Below are 19,246 nucleotides of genomic sequence, written 5' to 3' on the forward strand. Positions count from 1 at the left end.
CAGGGAAAAACTTGAATTGTATCAATTATGTAATATCTTAAATTTTCTTCCACTAAAAATTCACGAATTAAAACATCAAATTTCAGTTAAAGTAAAAGAATGTTAAATTTCTTTCTTCAAACCCTGATATCTTCTTCTTATTTAAGTTAAAATCAATTTTTTTTTTCAATTTTTACTAAATTTGTAAGTTTTAAATCCTTTCATATCGCAAATTTACCATAAACCCTCAAATATTCAGATAGAAAATTATGATTTTAGAGCTTTAAATAAAAAAAATTGAACGTCAAAATCAATTTTCCTAATTTCAAAAACAGAAAAACTTAATTAACTCAAATAAAAGAAGTTGGGGGAATTTTCCTAAATACTATGTACTTAATTAACTCAAATATGGGGTTGCTCGTGCCTTATCAAAAGCAGCTCCATCTTATTCTGGTCTCCTAGTCTTTTATCGTATCCCCGTTGTATTGATCATTTGCTTATTAATGAAATTCCTTGAGATTGCTTTTTTAAGAAAAAAAGATATATAGAATATAGATATAAATATAAATCAGTAGCAATGGTGTGCCTTACATGTAAACTTTTTTGGTTATTAAAAACAAGATATTGATCAGTAGTGAAACACAGAGCTATTATAACAGGGGAAATTGACCATGTTCCAACTCTCACTGATCTCACCATTGATTTCCCTGTGGTGACACTGTGCAACCAGCCAACAGTGTGGAGGCTCAGCAAGGTGGGGTCAGGCTTCTGGTTTGTGAGCACTAGTGGTGACCCTAATGATATCACTAGCAAGTTCAAGATTGAGAGGCTTGAAGGGGATCATGCTTATGAGTTATGAGATCTTAGCTTCAAGTTCTGCCATAGTGTGCCTGGTGTGCTTTGTGCTCCTGTGGGGACTTTTGAAGATGCTGATGGAACCAAAGTCATGGCTGTGGGGGATAACATTGAGCCTTACTATGTGAGGTTAGAGCGAGTCTCCACCTTTGGGAAAGAGAAGAAACTACCTTTTAGCATTGTGTAGGTTGGTTTTGGTGGTTGGTGTTTGTGCCTAGTGTACGTAGATACGGGGTCATTGGAATGCAAAATGCAACTCTGTTTTTGGGTTTGGGTGTGAGAAGAATGCAAAATGCAACTTTTTTTCTTTCTTTCTTTTTTGGGTTTGGCTGTGAGAAATTAAGAATCATTGGAATCTTTCATTTCTTGGTTTACATAGCACAGAACAGAGAGTTCTCGTCACTCTGTTTTAAGATTTGCAAATCTTTTTTCTTACTAAAAAATAAGAGAAATGAAATTTGGTTCTTTTGCTTATACCATCTGTGTCTTGATTGAGTTTCTGCGTTTCATATGTTCTAAAGATAATATAAGTATAATATAACAAGAATGAGTACACCAAAAAATTAATATAATAACTAATAAGAATGAAGAAACGAGGAAAATATAATAAGTATCATATTTGTCCCTTTTTTTTTTTGAAAAATGATTAATGGACACCGCATATTCTTTAACACTTGGAGAGATATTGAGATAGAAAAGAGATAAATATAAGTATGATATGCAATATGATATGATAAAAAGAAAAAATAGAAAGAAATATGAATATTAATGGACTGTTTACAATAAAAAGTGGTCATAAGGAGAGACGATCCGTTTTATCATTTATTCATTCACTCTTAACCAATTAGGTGTATGTAGCACGGTGCTAGTGCTACACGATACACCAAAGTTCTTGTTACATGAAAATATAATAAAAAAATGAAAATATCTTGATTAATTAGAGCACACGCTCAAACTTAACCTTAAAACACTATAAATCAATGAAGGCTGTCATGCTTCAATTCCTTCCATATAGGTTGGCAAGCTAGAAAGGAAATCCTCTGGAACATGGAGTTGGGTACTATGTGTACCTTAAACAAATAAAATATATAATTAAGTAAAAGAATATAAAAAATATAAAAAAAATTGAGATCACAAAAATAATAATCCAATAAGTTTATTACATTTTGTCTCATGATTTATATATTTTAATGATTTAGAAGCCATTCACATTCAAATTCTATATCTATAATCACTTAGAGAGTTAGTACAATAAGTTGAATATTTTAAAAAGAATATATAAACTCCTAACTTGTTAGTCAATTTGGCTCATCCTAAATTTAATCTGATAAATCACGAGCTAAGTGAGTCAGGTTTATATTTGACATGCAATCCAAACAAACCAATTTTTTACCAATTAGATCGACTCAGCTATGACTCATTAACAATTGTGGTAAAATAATGTACATCCATACTAATATAGATAAGATATAGATTAATAGTCTTAGTAAAGCCCTTATGTTAGAGCTTGAATAAAGCCCTGTGGGGGTCATTGTAGAAGGATGATGTAAAGTTGGATTCGAGGGTTTGTAACATGGCCAGCTATAAAGTTAATATTCCATTTCGTGACATCTATTGGTACCAGTAGAGGACTGGACCTTCCATGTAAAATGATGCCATCGTCAAACCTTCGTTGTTCGACACGCACTGGTAGTCGAAGAATTGGTAGTGATGCACCTCTTGTGTTGTTCTCAAATTGCATCAGATACTCATTCATTTTTTTACATTACTTTTACCACCCTTCTGTTTACGTTGTTAATTAAAATCAATTGAAATATGTGAGCAAACTAAATTGCCCATGTGAATGAACATTTCTTAAGGCAATAATAATTTTTCTTTTAACAAATGCAGGAGCAAAACACTAAAATGTGAAGTAAAGGATCATATTCAATCAATAGTATTGTTGGGAACACGTCCAACAAAAACGTAGCAAGCAAATGACCCAATAGGCACTAAAAAAATTGAACTAAAAAAAAGAAGAAGAATGAAGGGTGTTAGCACATGTGTACCAATAAGGTGGGTTCACGTCCAACAAAAAGTTGAGTTCACATCCATTAGAGAAAAAAACCTAGAAGGAAGAGTGTTAAAATTGTTAGAGTTTTGTGGTCTTAGTCCCACATCGCTTAGATTGTTAGAGTTTTGTAGTCTTAGTCTCACATCTCTTGGTTTGTAAAAACTTGTGTCTCATTAATTAGTGTTATATATAGAGACACCTTGTAAGCTTTTATGCGCACAAGAAATAAAAGTTCTCCTAGTGTAATTATGGAGGTAGACACATACATTATGTGCTGAACCACGTTAAAACTTTGTATCTTTTCTCTCTTCCCTTTATTCCTTTCTCTTCTTTTATTGCTCTATATTAACAAAAATATTTTTAGGTTGAAAATATTGTCATGTTTTTTATGAAGTTAAGAGAAAGAAGATAAGAGTATTTTAGACATAAATATTCATTAAAAGTTATGTGACCAGCATGTGTCTAATTTTTGTTAAATTATAAAACAATGTTTATGAGAGAGAGAGTTTGAGTGTAATGTGAGATAAATAATTAAGGACATTTTTGTAGGGTGCAAAAAAGGGGGAATGTCAGGTACAAGTTGGAAAAAAATACTGGGATGTGTCGTGTGTCTACTTTATGTTAAATTATTAAATGATATTTTTGAGGGAGGGGAGTCTTGTGTAATGTGAACTAAACAATTAAGAGATTTTTGTAGGGTATAAAAAAAAAGTGTTGGGTATAATTTTAAAAAAATACAGATGATACAAATGTAATTTATTCAAAATTCTAATGTTGTTAAAAAGACTTAATTGACACATTAAATATTTAAATGTGCAGGTGACAACTAATTAGGCACATATGTGAGTGTCATGATATTTTTGGATTTTTTTTAATGTAGAACAAATTAATTTAATGATATCAATTAAATTAATCAATTTTTTTAAATTGATGAATTAGTAAATTAAACCTTATTTGTAAAAAAAAGTTAATTAGACCTTATAATAGGATTGGATAAAGTATCATGTTCCAGTGAAAGACACTTTAGAAAAAAAGTTTATTTCTTAAATATAAATAGTAAAATTAAATAATATTGACTAGTTTTTTTCACTAGCATAAAAATTAATTAACTTAGCTTATATTTAAGTTTAGAGGTAGAACATAATCAAAATATAGAAATGCTGCATCACTAAGAATACTTTAAAATTGAATGGCATGAGTTTTCCGAAGCATTCTAACAAGTCAGCTCGAGAAATAATTGATCAAAGCAAGCAGAGTTAAGAATTAAAAAACACGTACACCCAAGTTCATCAGTTTTTAAGTTCAACTATACTATCCTCTGAAAAAAAGTTCAACTACAGTATAGTATATGGTTATAATTGAATACAATAATACTAGATGATTAAAATTAAAAGTGTCTTTCGAACCAATATACAATAATGTTATAATTCCATATAATTCACATAGGTGTTGCTTAACAAGCTAAGTTTTCTTTTCAAACATTGGTATTCAACTCTGACACGGAATATTCTTATTATTTGTAAGACATATATTATAAATTAGAATTCTTTTCTATTTACATTTCCTTTTAGGTCTCAATCACAGGGAGTTGTTTCTTTTCGTATACAGCAACAACGGGTAACGTTCCTCTAAAAAAAACAATTGGTAACGTTAAACCTCTGGAGAAATATTTCTGTACATTTCATTTATTTGAAAATTAATTATGGGGATGCCAAATTCAAAACACGTGCTAGCTCTCTGAAAATAAGTTGTAGTGTAGGGTTAATATTTTTTTAATCATATTTTTCATCCACAAGCTGGTGATTAAGTCCAATACTGCTTAAATGAATAACTTATTAGTAAATTAGTATCTTTTAATTGTGCATACTAACGTGATTCGTGCGATAACACTGTTGTTTTGCTAGATTCCTGGACAGGTAGTCCAAATCCCAACGCATTCAAACTAAGTATACTAACAATGAATATAATAATACCCGCCAATTCAAAATGTCTCACACTCTCACCAAACAAACACCCTCACCAAACAAACACCGTACAAGATATTATTTTTTAGGGACCGTGATACTAAAATATATTTACAACATGGTTGCTATCCTTCAATAAACAACATGGTTTCTAGACAGCCATAAATAATAGTAACATGGTTGACAGTCATAAGATATTAAAACATGATTTCTACTTTAATTTCTAGACAGCCACAAATAATAGGAGTGATTATAAAACTTAAAAATCATTATTGGGAGTAGGAATAGGCCAGGTCGATCTACAGAGACCTACGACCTGCCTTACATAAAGTCTGATTTGAACTGATTTATTTAATTAAAAGGTTAGGTTCAGACTTCTTTAAAAGCCTATTAAATTAAATAGACTAGTCTTAGACTTGTTAAAAAGTCTTATAAGCCTGATAGGCCGACCTATATATATATATATACTTATATTATTTTTTGATACCAATTTATACTTATATTATTTTTTGGGTACAATTAATTTTTTTTTGAAACTAGCAAACTTTGATTACACATTAGTGCTCCATAACTTCCATTCCTATAATCAATTAAGACTTTAATTACAATTTAGGTGTAAGTCATGTACCCCTTTATATTACTCATTATTTTTATTGGCTTTCTTATTCTTGTTAACGTTTCCTTTTCCATTAACTTTCCTATTATGTTCCTACTCCAGAGCAAAGAAATACTAAAGATTTAATATAAAGAAGACTTTTAAAAAGACTATCAGACCATACTAGACTTTTAAAAAGGTCAGGCCAAGCCAAAATAAAAGTCTTTGATAGGCTATATGTCAAACTCAGGCCTCAAAAATTCATCATAGGTTAGACTCAGGCCTTTCAAAACCTGACCTGACCTATTCTCACCCCTAACCATTATATAAACTCTAATATATACACAAAAGATAAATAATTTTTTTAAAACATTAATATAGTAAAAGTAAAGATGAGAAGAGAAAATCATAAATATATACAATAGTAAAGATAGTAAGAGTATCTTCGCTAAAGTAAAATAAATAAAAAATTGAAATGAAAGTTTTAAATTAAAATAAGTGTAAAATTGTGAATCTTATTTTATTTTACTGTTTATTTTTCTTCATTTTCATTCTTTTTTACCATAAATGAACAATCCTAAAAGAATATTATTTATTGGTGTGTCTTATATAACATTCATAATTATTTTTTTCGGAGAACAAAAGGGATCAAGCTCCAAAACAACCAAAAACTTAGAAACCACTAGAGAAATTGGTTGTTGAACAATCAGCGGTTAATGAACAGAGATGAAGGAGGGCACCCACTCAAAGGCTCTAGGAGCATTCAAGGACAGGCCATGCTTAGACAAGGCATTGATAGACATTGTTTTGTTGATAGCTTAATAAGTGCACTTATTTTCATGGAAGAGAAATGTATATGCATATAGATATCTTAATTAATTAAGGATAAAAAGAAAACTTAACAATAGAATACTCTGATGTTTCTTATAACTACGTGTGAGACCCGTTCTTTGCATGGTTTTTTAACAATCAAAAATGAGAAAAAATACAATAACAAATAAAAATAATATTGCATTGTCCAGAAATTGACACTTGGCAAGCTGGTGGACAATTTTAATATATATTGATTATGATCAACAAAATATTGTATTTTATTTCTTATATATATCTAAATTATTAATTGAACCACAAAACAATACAAAATATCATTCACAATTTAAACTCAATTTTAAAAGAATTTGTCAACAAATTTATAAATTTCTACATAAAAATAAATAATAATTCAATATTCTCAAGTAAAATATAAAATAAATTTAATATAAGCTATGTTGAATTATAATTCATTATTCTATGTTACACTATTATTATTAGTCATAAAATTATGAAAATTTATTTTTTTTATAGAAAAATATATGTATGATATAAATTATTTATTTAAGTAACATATTTTAATATATTAAAAATTAAATATATAAGATATATATGTGCGGAGCAGGGTGAATACGATAGTTTAGGCTTAATTGAAAAAATGGTCCTTCTATTTATCTCAACTCACTAAATTGGTTCTCCTATAATTTAATTAATCAATTGAGTTTTTTTGTTTTCAATCGGGCTATTTGAGTCCCCAAATGTGAAATTGGATGTTGACCATTAATGGGTAATGTTGATTGTTACATGTCATAATAAAATTATGACACATGACATTAACGTTCAATGAAATTATGACACATATCAGTCAACGTTATTCATTAACCCTTAATGTCCAATTTTGGGATTAGGGACTCAAATAGTCAGATTAAAAAAATTGAGAAACTTGATTGGTGAATTAAATTATAGGAGATCGAATTAGTGAGTTGAGATAAATAGGAGAACTATTTTTGCAATTAAACCTATAATTTAATTGACTTTACCTTCGATAGGACACTCTCACTTGATAACCGACATATCAACTCTACTACTCAGAGGGATCCTAAACTTCTTATCAATATTTAAGGACATCTTCACAAAAGTAGTCTAATGTGGGAGAGCCAATTAAGTTTTCCATGATGGAAAAAAATTGTAGCGTAGAAAGTTTGTATTTCTCGGGATAAGTGTTGGACTATCATAGACCTATCTACACCAGATTTTTTTTTAAAGAAGAAAAAAAATCCCTTGTTTGATCTTTCTCCTTCTTTTTACCATCGTCGTCTAGTTCTACCATGACTTCTATGTCCTCAACAACAACTCGCAGATCTGGATTAACTTTTGTTGCCCTCCTCCAACCACTGTACGTGTGTGGATTTTTTTTCTTTCGCAGATCTGTTCATGTATGGATTCTTGATTTGTAAAGATGAGTTATTGGTTGAACTATTAGGGGAAACAATTGTGAGTTTGTGATAGAGAGAGATTGATGGTGCGAATTTGGACAACCACTACCAGAGTGTCAATCTTGTGGTAGTATAAATGACGGCAGAGTAGGTGTGCGATGGTGGAAGTTGTTGTCGGTGAGATGTGTGTGGTGGCATTGTTATCGATGGTAGTTGGGTGAGGGAAAAAGAAGGAAAGGAATGACTAGATAGAGGTGGTTGAGGGGAACTCCATCGTCATCGTTGCGAAAGTTGTTGTCAGTGGTGGTTGGGAACAGGCAGAGGTTGTTCAATCTCGAGGCCTTGTCGTCATTGTTATGGGTGGCGTCGAGGGAGAGGAGTGAGTGCGGCAGTAGTGGAGAAGGAAGGTGGTGACAGCGACGAGAAGAAGAAACTTAGATGCTAAGAGAGAGATTGGATGTCATGGTGAGGGTGGTGTAATCAGTAAGTATAGGGCCCAATCCTTGTAACCATTGGACTCCTAGCATAATGTCTGCCCCGCTGAGGCCCAGTACGAAGAGATCTGGCCTAAATAGGTGACCTTGGATAGTGAGTGGGGTTTGTAGGCAAACACAGTGGCAGAGGAGAGTACCGCCATCACCAACCATGACCGGAAGGGGGTTAATGGCGGTGGTGGGAAGAATGAGGAATTGCGCGACCCTAGCTTACATGAAATTATGGGTACTCCCACCATTCACTAGTATCATAACTTGGTGACGGTTTAGTGTCCCATAAATGCAAAAAGTTATTGGGCCAGACATGCTTGACATTGCGTTGAGGCTCAGTTGAAGAGGGTCGGCGGCCAATGGTTTAAGCAAGCTGGTCACAATGTCTGGCACTGGGGAAGATAGCAAGAGCTCCGAGTTGTCGTCAGCGATGAAGAAATGTAGGCGAGGTTTGCAATGGTGGTCAGCCACCCACTTATCGTCGCAGTGGTAACAAAGGCCTCAGTCTCTATGATTAGCCAATTCTTCGGTCAAGAGTCATTTCACCAGTAATTTGGGGAGCGATTGCAATGGTGGGGAAATTGTTGTAAATGCAGGAAGAGGAGTGGCCAAAGGAGAAGGCGACGAGAAACAACTAGGACGCTGGTGGTCCTGGAGTTTATCTTCCTGCAACTTAGAGAGCACAATGGCTTGTGGCAACGATAACGGTTGTAGCGCCTAGACCTCACGGCGAAGTTCGGGGGTGAGTCCTGAGATGAAACAGTTTAGGAGAAATGGGTGAGCGAGACCCACCGTCCAATTTGCAAAACGCTCGAACTCCGAGAGATAATCATTGACGGTTCCCTTTTGCTGGAGCTTGAACAAAGCCTTGTGGGGATTGTCGTAGAAGGATGGCGTAAAGTTGGATTCGAGGGTCTGTAACATGGTCGGCTACGAAGTTAATATTCCATTTTGTGACATCCACTGGTACTAGCAGAGGGTTGGACCTTCCATGTAAAACGATGCCACCGTCAAGCATTCGTTGTCCAACACGCACTGGTAGCCAAAGAACTGGGTGATTTTAAAAATCCACCCCAGTGGAAGGAGAGGAGTGAGTGCGACGGCAGTGGAGAAGGAAGGTGGTGACAACGGCAAGAAGAAGAAACTTAGATGCTAAGAGGGAGATTGAAAGAGGTGACACCAAGAGGGAGATTGAAAGAAAAATCCAATATAGGCAAATATATGGTGGAGCTACACATCTAAAAAGAAGGGGTAAATAGTCATTTTTTGTCTCTAAAGATGTAATTTGTTGACAAATGCGTCTTTGAAAGATGAAAATACAAAATTTAGTCTCCTAAAGTATAAAAAGTGCGACAAATATATCTTATCATTAATTTCCATCCGTCATCATTAATAAAATAGCTTACATGGTACAAAGTGACAAATTTGTTACTCAAATGATTGTCATCGTGACCATCTCTAATTGTCAGCATAAGGGTACATTTGTCAAATAATATTTTTTTCACTTCTCATCTTCCCACTTGCCGTTGACAAATACGTTCTTGAAAGATGAAAATACAAAATTTAGTCCTTGAAAGTGTAAAAACTATACAAATATATCCAAACTTAATAGTAGCTAGATTGTGACTAATTATTATAATTTGAAAAAAATTATAATCATTGTGACAATTTTTTTTAAAAACTTGTAAATTAAATTGAGTCTAAAAGAAAAAAGAATATCGTTTTATAAACTTGTAAATAATTTTTTTATACTCACATGCTTGACGAAAGGTTCAAGTATAAAAATATTTATTATAAAATATTATAGTTAAATTAGATCCATGAATAATTTTTAGAGAAAATTACAATTGCAATGACATTTTTAATTTGTAAAAAACACTCACCTCCTTTGGAATGATTTTTTTTAAGGTTATGATTTTTTAAAAGATCAGTCAATAAAAAATAATTATGTATGATTTAAAAAGAATTAATTTAAAAATCAAAAAACTTTTATCATCATTTGTAATTTGATGACATTGCATATACTAATAGACATTCATATTTTATTTTGAAAAATTTATTAAAAAACAATTAAATAAACAATGTTTGATTAAATGGAAACAATAATTTTCTTATCGTTTTACATAATTGTTTTTTGTGTTGATAGAATTTATGCAAGAGTTAACAACTAAAAAATTGATTTTTTTTGTACTTGAAAAAAAGTAATAAGAATTCACCAAAGTAATAAAAATTCACTTCCATTGATAATATTTTATGCATGTCTCAACCGTTGATGAAACTCAAAAATTATATAATAGAAATAGACACTTACCACTCTTCTAAAATTTTGTCGCAATTGTGACAATTAGAGATGAACACGTTGACAATTATTTCAGTGACAAATTTGTCTCTATGTGTCATGTAAACTATTTTATTAACGGTGACGGGTGAAAATTAACAGATATATTTTTCGCACTTTCTACGCTCTCGAGTACTAAATTTTATACTTTCATCTTCTAGAAACGCATTTGTCAACAAATTACACATTTAGAAATAAAAGTGACTATTTAACTAATTGGTCGAGTCGGAAGTTAACAAACAATTTTAATTCTTAAATGAAAGACATTTATAATCTTTAAAATAATAATAATAGATTATTAAAAGAAAAAATTATGAAAGAAGACAGAAAAAAGTACTCAGTACTTTGTTTACGAAATAATTAATACTTTGTTTACATTAGACTTAAAAAAATACTTTGTTTAAAAAGAAAAAAAAAGTAATATCTTCACAGAAAACACTATAGAAAAATAAAATATTTATCTAAAAATAATATCATTATCTTCAAAATAAAATTATAAATAAAAGTAATAAATAATACTACTCAAATAGAATTTTTCTACTATTGAAGTAATTAAACTCCAAAAAGAAGTCATCATATTAAAAGTAGTCAACCCCCAACCCTAACGCAACAAGGATACAAATACATCCTCCCCTGTTTTCATTACCATCAGAATCAAAAGTTTTTTTTATTTCTTTCTTAGTAGATTTCACGACAGATAAAATTTACTCTCTTCTGAGATCCAACATACCATAACAATGTCCAGTTCTGAAGGTGTTGTTCATGTTGCTTTCCTCCCAAGTGCTGGAATGGGTCACCTCAACCCATTTCTCAGATTAGCAGCAACCTTCATCCGCTACGGTTGCAAAGTAACACTCATCACTCCAAAACCCACTGTCTCTCTCGCTGAGTCAAACCTCATCTCTCGCTTCTGTTCTTCATTCCCCCACCAAGTAACCCAACTTGACTTAAACCTCGTTTCTGTGGATCCAACCACAGTTGACACCATAGACCCTTTTTTCCTTCAGTTCGAAACCATTCGTCGTTCTCTTCACCTTCTACCTCCAATCCTCTCTTTACTCTCAACACCTCTCTCTGCTTTCATCTACGACATCACCTTAATCACCCCTCTTCTTTCCGTTATTGAAAAACTCTCTTGTCCCTCTTACCTTTACTTCACCTCATCAGCTAGAATGTTTTCTTTCTTTGCACGCGTTTCTGTTCTTTCAGCTTCAAATCCTGGTCAAACCCCTTCCTCGTTCATCGGTGATGATGGTGTTAAAATCCCTGGCTTCACATCACCAATTCCAAGATCCTCGGTCCCTCCTGCGATCCTTCAAGCTAGCAGCAATCTCTTTCAGAGAATCATGTTGGAGGACAGTGCCAATGTCACCAAGCTCAATAATGGGGTTTTCATCAACTCGTTTGAGGAGCTAGAAGGAGAGGCACTAGCAGCACTCAATGGAGGGAAAGTGCTTGAAGGGTTGCCACCAGTGTATGGTGTTGGACCCTTAATGGCGTGTGAGTATGAGAAGGGAGATGAAGAAGGTCAAAAGGGTTGCATGAGTTCAATAGTGAAGTGGCTTGATGAACAAAGTAAAGGGTCGGTGGTGTATGTGAGTTTGGGGAACAGGACTGAGACGAGGAGGGAGCAGATAAAGGACATGGCTTTGGGGTTGATAGAATGTGGGTATGGTTTTTTGTGGGTGGTGAAGTTGAAGAGGGTTGACAAGGAAGATGAGGAGGGTTTGGAGGAAGTGTTGGGCAGTGAGTTGTCGAGTAAGGTGAAGGAAAAGGGTGTGGTTGTGAAGGAGTTTGTGGATCAGGTTGAGATTCTGGGGCACCCTTCAGTTGGGGGGTTTCTGAGTCATGGAGGGTGGAATTCAGTGACAGAAACTGTGTGGAAAGGAGTGCCTTGTCTGTCATGGCCTCAACATAGTGATCAGAAGATGAGCGCAGAGGTTATTAGGATGAGTGGTATGGGGATTTGGCCTGAGGAGTGGGGGTGGGGAACACAAGATGTGGTGAAAGGAGATGAGATTGCTAAGAGAATCAAAGAGATGATGAGCAATGAATCTCTGAGGGTCAAAGCTGGAGAATTGAAGGAGGCAGCTTTGAAGGCTGCTGGTGTTGGTGGGAGCTGTGAGGTTACTATTAAGAGACAAATTGAGGAGTGGAAGAGGAATGCTCAAGCCAATTGAAGCTACTCACAAAGGTTAAGTGTGTGTTTGATTTCTCGTCACGTCAACACAAAGAAGCTAAGATTTGCATTTGCTGCTTCTGCGTATTTCAATAATTTTGACATGATTTTTAAGGTTAACGCAAGTATAAAACATAGGAACAAACGGGTATTCAATAAAAGTAGTTTTTGGTTCTATTGTCTGGGGTTATATTTCTAATTTGTTTACAGTTTTGTTGGGTGTTTAATGCTTTTATTTTGTTACAATAATGTTATCTTTTCCCCCTCTTTTGTTAGCCTTTTCTTCCCTTCTACCCTTTAGATTTTTGTTTTGTTTTAGTTTTACAGAAGCAGAGATTATATCGATTGAATCAAAATTAACAGCATACCTTGACCTGTTCCCAGTATTGAGAAAATGATTTCAGTTGTAGTCATGGTCTAAATTCTTATATAATGCTCACTACCAATAGCCATGTTACCAACCATCATTGGGTTTTGCACCTCACAGTTGTGTAATGATTCACAATACTTTTTCCTAGGAACTACATTCGAATTATATTATCCATGGATCAGGCCAAATGAAACTACAGCAATTAAATAACCTCAGTAGCAGAAACACTCAAATTAATGCGGTGTTACGCATGAGTTCAAATGGGTTGTTTTATACCAGAATTGGACTGCAGCTAGCTTGGTTAAAAGACTCACAAATTATGATTCAAGTAAACTTTTTATGCATATATGGAATCTGTTTGCTGATCAAAATATCAAACTCTGCATAAAGTGATTATGTCATAGTCAAGAGTCAAATTAATACTCTTTAATATTTTATAAATAAAGTATCAAATACAAAAGTTAATATATTTAATTAATGTCTTAATTAGAAGATTTAAAATTATTCTCAAATACTGTAATACATTTCTTAAAGAAGCTTAAAATGGGAACAGCAGAGGAGCAGCCGTCATTTTTAATGGGTAATCCAATGGAATATAGCTAGTGGATGAATATTCCATTCAATTTGATTAGAAACACAACATATTTTATATCTAAACCTTCAAAGTTCAAATGCCCAAAAATAATGGTAGATAGATCAAGTCAACAATCAACAAGTCATACAGGAAATTTGACTCTTCAATAGCAAGGAATGTATTATTAATTTAACACAAAATAGTAGAAGTCATTTGCCGCAAATGACCAGAAACTGGCGTCATTAGCCCAACAATGGCTATCTGCTTACCCGAAACTATACGCCGTTGCCTCTCACAAATCACATTCAATCAAAACAGCATGAATGACCCGTTAGTTCCATTTGTTAACATCGTCAGAGATACTTTAGGGGAGAAAGAAAACAACAACATTTTTACCCCCCATAAATACAAATAAAATTAAAAATACACAAATAATAAAGTTGAAGATTATTTATCTAACTAATATAAATCACTGCTCAGGGTGAAAAATTGGTTTCTCCTAAATCGATTTTCAATGGGCTAATTTTCTATTCAACTGTATATTTATTTATTCTGTTTTTTAAAATGTTTATTTTTCTTTCTTTTAAGAATGTTTTTTTATTTCCTTTTAAATTTCAATTTTATGATTTTTATATTTCAAAAACAAGATTAGTTATAAGAATTGGTTAATTCTTTTAAAAAATTTATGTAGGTGGTTTTCTTTTTTTTTTTTTTTTCTTTTTGTGTTATTTTGTTCATGTTTATGATGTTTTATCAATCAAATAATAATGTATTCTCATAAATATAAATTATGGGTTAAATACAAATTTTATTAACATGCAACAAAATGATTTTAACTTTTTTTATAGAAAGATTAAAATATTTTTAAAAATGGAAATCCAGTCTATAAAAATCTCAACCATACAATAGTTTTGTTTTTTCTCATTTTATTTTCATTTAAAAAAAATGTGGACGTAGTTCCATTTTGCATGATTGAAGAAGAAGAAAAATAATATTAAAAAAGCTTAGATAAATATCATAATTCACAAAAACTTAAATGATTAAAATAGAGAATCTTAAAAAAAAATACCAACCAAATTTCAATAATAAATTGTAAGTTAAAAAAAAAGAAATATATACAATTAATAAAATGAAAACACAATGGATTTTCACTGAAAAATGAATAAACAAAAATATGCAAAAAATTAACAAGAAATTTGAATAGTGGATGAATCACTTTTTTTTAAGGTAAAAGATGAAATTTATTAAAATGAAAACATACAGTAAATTTGAATACAAGTTGTGTCTAACATATGCCAAGGTTTGTACTTTGTACACTAGGGAAAGCATTGAAGGTCTGTCCTCAAACTGGACTAATAGTTCGTATTGTAACACCATATTAATGGTTTCAAGGCTCGAGACATGACAGGTTTAGAACCAAAACCAAACCAGCAGCTGACAAAGCATTGAGACAAATTGACCTAATGGAGTTAGTTTTACAAACTATTTTTCGATATAAGTCCCTTTTGAAACTAATACCAGAGGGGGTCTCTTTTTTACGTAGAACCCAGCCATGCATGAAGCATTTCGCCACTGGAGCTGGCGATACCACCCTGGGACGAACACGTGGCTTCCGCCACTGCCATTGGTGAAATAGCCAGTGGTTTTCGCCACTGGAGCTGGCGACTTAGGGGGGACAGTGCTTTTCGCCAGTTTGACTGGCGATTTAGGTGCAGAGGGGCACTAGGTGCATAGGGCTAGGGTTCAGAGCAGGCTGGTTTCGCAACCAGGGCTGGTGAAACAGGCATGCATATTTTGCCACTACCAGTGGCGAAATAAGTGTCTTAAAAGTTTCTGAGCCTTTAAATAGCAGCTCCGTCTTCATCTTGATGCTTTGTTTTTCACCCTTTAAAATTTCTGAGCAAGTGTTTTCAAAGTTTCTCAATCAATAATTTCTCTCGCATCATTTTTATTTTGAAGTAATTATTTTGAGCCAATCTGAAGTTTATTTTTTGTAATTAGATTTGTTTATTTTGAAGGTATTATTGTTAAGATTAATTACTTATAATAGTAACTTTCTTGATGCTTTATTTTGCCTTTAAAATTTTTACTTTGAAAGCGTTCAAGTTTTTTAAGTTTCTGGCATCATATTTATTTATTTGAAGAAATTAATTTTTTGTTAGAATAAAGTTGTAATATGAAGTTTCAGTGTAGTATTTTTTTGTTATTAGATTTTTTATTTATTTTGAATTTATCATTATTATGATTGATTATTTATAATAGCAACTTTCTTGATGCTTTGTTCTGCCTTTAAAATTTCTACTTTGAAAAAGTTTAAGTTTTTTAAGTTTCTGGCATCATATTTATTTGAAGTAATTAATTTTTTGTTAAAATAAAGTTTTAATATGAAGTTTCAGTGTAGTATTTTTTTGTTATTAGATTTTTTTTATTTTGAATTTATTATTATTATGATTGATTATTTATAATAGCAACTTTCTTGATGCTTTGTTCTGCCTTTAAAATTTCTACTTTGAAAGCGTTTAAGTTTTTTAAGTTTCTGGCATCATATTTAATTGAAGTAATTAATTTTTTGTTAAAATAAAGTTTTAATATGAAGTTTTAGTGTAGTATTTTTTTGTTATTAGATTTTTTTATTTTGAATTTATTATTATTATGATTGATTATTTATAATATTGTTTTTGTAGGTATATGATGAATTCAGTTATAACAGTCTTGTATTTCAATGGAAGGGTATATGAAGAGAATGATGGTGTAATCTTTGAAGGCAGTAAAAAAGCGATTCAGATTAAACGTGGAATTAGTTTCAATGTTTTGAAAAAAAATTTGGAGATAAGGTAAAGTTAGAAAATAATAAAATTATTTCTGCTATCAGTTGTAGATTTTTAGTTTCAGGAAAATATGTTGCGTTGCAAATTTGTGATGACGAAGATGTTGAATCTATGATCGAAAGTTTTCAACAACAAGAACAAATGTCAGTTTTGGAATTGTACGTAGAAAAGGATGTGGCTGGTGGTTCTATGTTTCATTATGCAAATTCTGTTACATCATGTAAAAATAATTTATCTAATAATGAGTCGGAACCGCCAAGAAACGTAAGCAATTTACATGGTGATGAAGAAGATGATGATGATGATTATCTTGTGTCTAACTCATACATTGAAGAGTCTTTAGACGAAGATGATAGTGTTGACCGTATATCTGATACAAACGATGAAGTAACCGACATGATTCAACCAGTAAGAATGGTTCACCCAACATAAGGTATAATTTATTGAATAAAAAAATAGGTGAATACATTTATCATTTTATGACAATTGTATTTAATGGTAAATAAGTATGATTGTGATATTGACCTGAATTTTATTTTTTTAACTATTAGGTGTAGAAGGAATTCAAAATCCATTTTGGAATGATGCTTTGCATTATAACAATATCAACTGGAGTCATCCTGATGAGGAGGACATTTGCGGTTTGGAGATGCCATCGAGTTTTAATGTTGGGCAAGAATTATATGTTGGCATGGATTTTGATAGTAAAGATGTGGTAAAAAATGTACTGAAACAATATGTTATGAAGGTACATCAATGTTTTAAAGTTGTTGAAAACAAATTGAACAAGTATATCGTTTGTTGCCTGAATAAAAGTGCATACTGTCCTTTCCCTTTTTATATGAGGGCAATTTTATCTAAAAGAAATGATTCATGGAAAGTGATACAATGGGGTGGACCACACACATGTATGAATATGAGTATGTCACAAGATTACGAGAAGCTTGATTCAGATTTAATTGTCACTTGTGTAGTAGGTATGTTTTTTATGTTCATATTATTCTACTTTATGTTATTTGTTATTTAAATTTATTTATTTTATTAATAGGCATGATTAGAGAAGATCTATCAATAAAAGTTTCTTTGATTCAAGAAAAGATAAACAATGAATTTGCCTATAAGGTTTCATACAAAAAAGCATGGATGACGAAACAAAAAGTGATTGCAATTGAATATGGCTATTGGGAAGAGTCATATGCGAAACTTTTGTCATGGCTAAAACACATGCAAAATCATTCTCCTGGATCCTATTTTCAAATACTACATGACGATTTTATTGTTGGGAATAGGGTGAGTCACGAGCACCGTCAGTTTCACAGAGTGTTTTGAACTTTTGGTCAATGTAAAAAGGCTTTTAAGTATTGTAAGCCAATCATACAAGTTGACGACACACATTTATACAGGAAATACCGTGGGACCCTGTTAATGGCCACATCTCAAGATGGAAATGGTGGTGTTCTTCCTTTAGCATTCACCGTGGTCGAAGGTGAAACGTTAACAGCGTGGTCATGGTTTTTGACACACTTGCGTGAACACGTGACAGATAAAAATAGTATTTGCCTCATATCTGATCGTCACGCCAGTATAAAGTCTGTTGTTGCTAACGAAACACTTGGTTGGCAACCTCCCCACGGTTATCATGTTTACTACGTCTGACATATAGCAAACAATTTCAATCACAAATTCAACAATGCCAAACAAAAAGAAATGTCGAAGAAATTGGGTAAGATTTAATTTATCGTGGCCATGTTAATTTAAGTTTCATATATACTTAAAATTGTTGTTGCTAACTAATTTTATGCAGGCTACACTCCTTGCAAGCATATATTTGATCAAAATTTAGAAAAATTTCGTCAACTGAGTCCAGCCATAGCAACATGGATTGATCACATTTCAAAGGAAAAATGGACCATGGCTTATGATACAGAAGGACGTAGATATGGCCACATGACAACCAACCTTTCAGAATGTGTAAATAAGGTATTGAAGGATTGTCGCAACATACCCATAACAGCATTAGTGAAATCAACATATAGTAGGTGTCGAAAGTACTTTGTTGATCGAGGTCGGCAAGCCCAAAGACAATTAAATGAAGGACAAGTTTATTGTTCTAAGGTTGTTAAAGAACTTTGAAAAAATTAAGAACAAGCTTGTTCGCACATCGTCCACGTCTATGATATCCACTCTACAAGGTTTGAAGTAGAGGAGACCTTCAATCCTATAATGCAACGTGGCAGACAAAAGTGGACAGTTAACTTGAATGACCATTATTGTCAATGCAGAAAGTATTTTGTACTTCACTATCCATGTTCACACATTATTGCAGCTTGTGGTTACGTGAGCATGAACTACTTTCAATATATATATGTTGTTTACACAAATGAGCACATCTTAAAAGCTTACTCCACACAATGGTGGCCTCTTGGGAATGAAGCGACAATTCCTCCTTCTGATGACGCATGGACACTTATCCCTGATCCAACTACAATTCGTGCGAAAGGTCAGCCAAAATCCACAAGGATAAAGAATAAGATGGATTGGCTCGAACCATCTGAGCACCGACAAAAATGTAGTAGATGTGGAGCAGAAGGGCACAGCAGGCGTCGATGTCCAATACAATCTGAACGTGGAACTTGTTCATTTAATTGATTTATGTATGTTACACAAGTGACCTCTGATATCTGAGACAAGTAACTTGTATTGCTTGAAGTTCTCTTGAATGTATTTAGTTTGTGTTCTTCAATGAAATCGTTATTAACATTAGTTATTTTGGTTTGTGT

The 19,246-nt window shown here is 32.6% G+C and overlaps 1 protein-coding gene and 1 pseudogene across 1 annotated transcript; both read left to right on the top strand.

Annotated features, from left to right (window-relative positions):
• The first annotated feature begins 556 nt into the window (after positions 1 to 556).
• LOC100795782 (uncharacterized) lies at positions 557 to 1,227 on the top strand (annotated as a pseudogene).
• Positions 1,228 to 11,126: 9,899 nt separating this feature from the next.
• UGT708D1 (UDP-glucose:2-hydroxyflavanone C-glucosyltransferase) lies at positions 11,127 to 12,972 on the top strand. Its single transcript, NM_001360312.1, has one exon. It carries the CDS (start codon positions 11,253 to 11,255, stop codon positions 12,693 to 12,695), a length of 1,443 nt encoding a protein of 480 aa, NP_001347241.1. The 5' UTR covers positions 11,127 to 11,252; the 3' UTR covers positions 12,696 to 12,972.
• The last annotated feature ends 6,274 nt before the right edge of the window (positions 12,973 to 19,246 follow it).

Source organism: Glycine max, chromosome 9, assembly GCF_000004515.6.
Source record: "Glycine max cultivar Williams 82 chromosome 9, Glycine_max_v4.0, whole genome shotgun sequence".
Lineage (NCBI taxonomy): Eukaryota > Viridiplantae > Streptophyta > Magnoliopsida > Fabales > Fabaceae > Glycine > Glycine max.

Coding starts and splice junctions, on each gene's coding strand:
- UGT708D1 (NM_001360312.1), top strand. CDS start 11,253: ATGTCCAGTTCTGAAGGTGTTGTTCATGTTGCTTTCCTCCCAAGTGCT.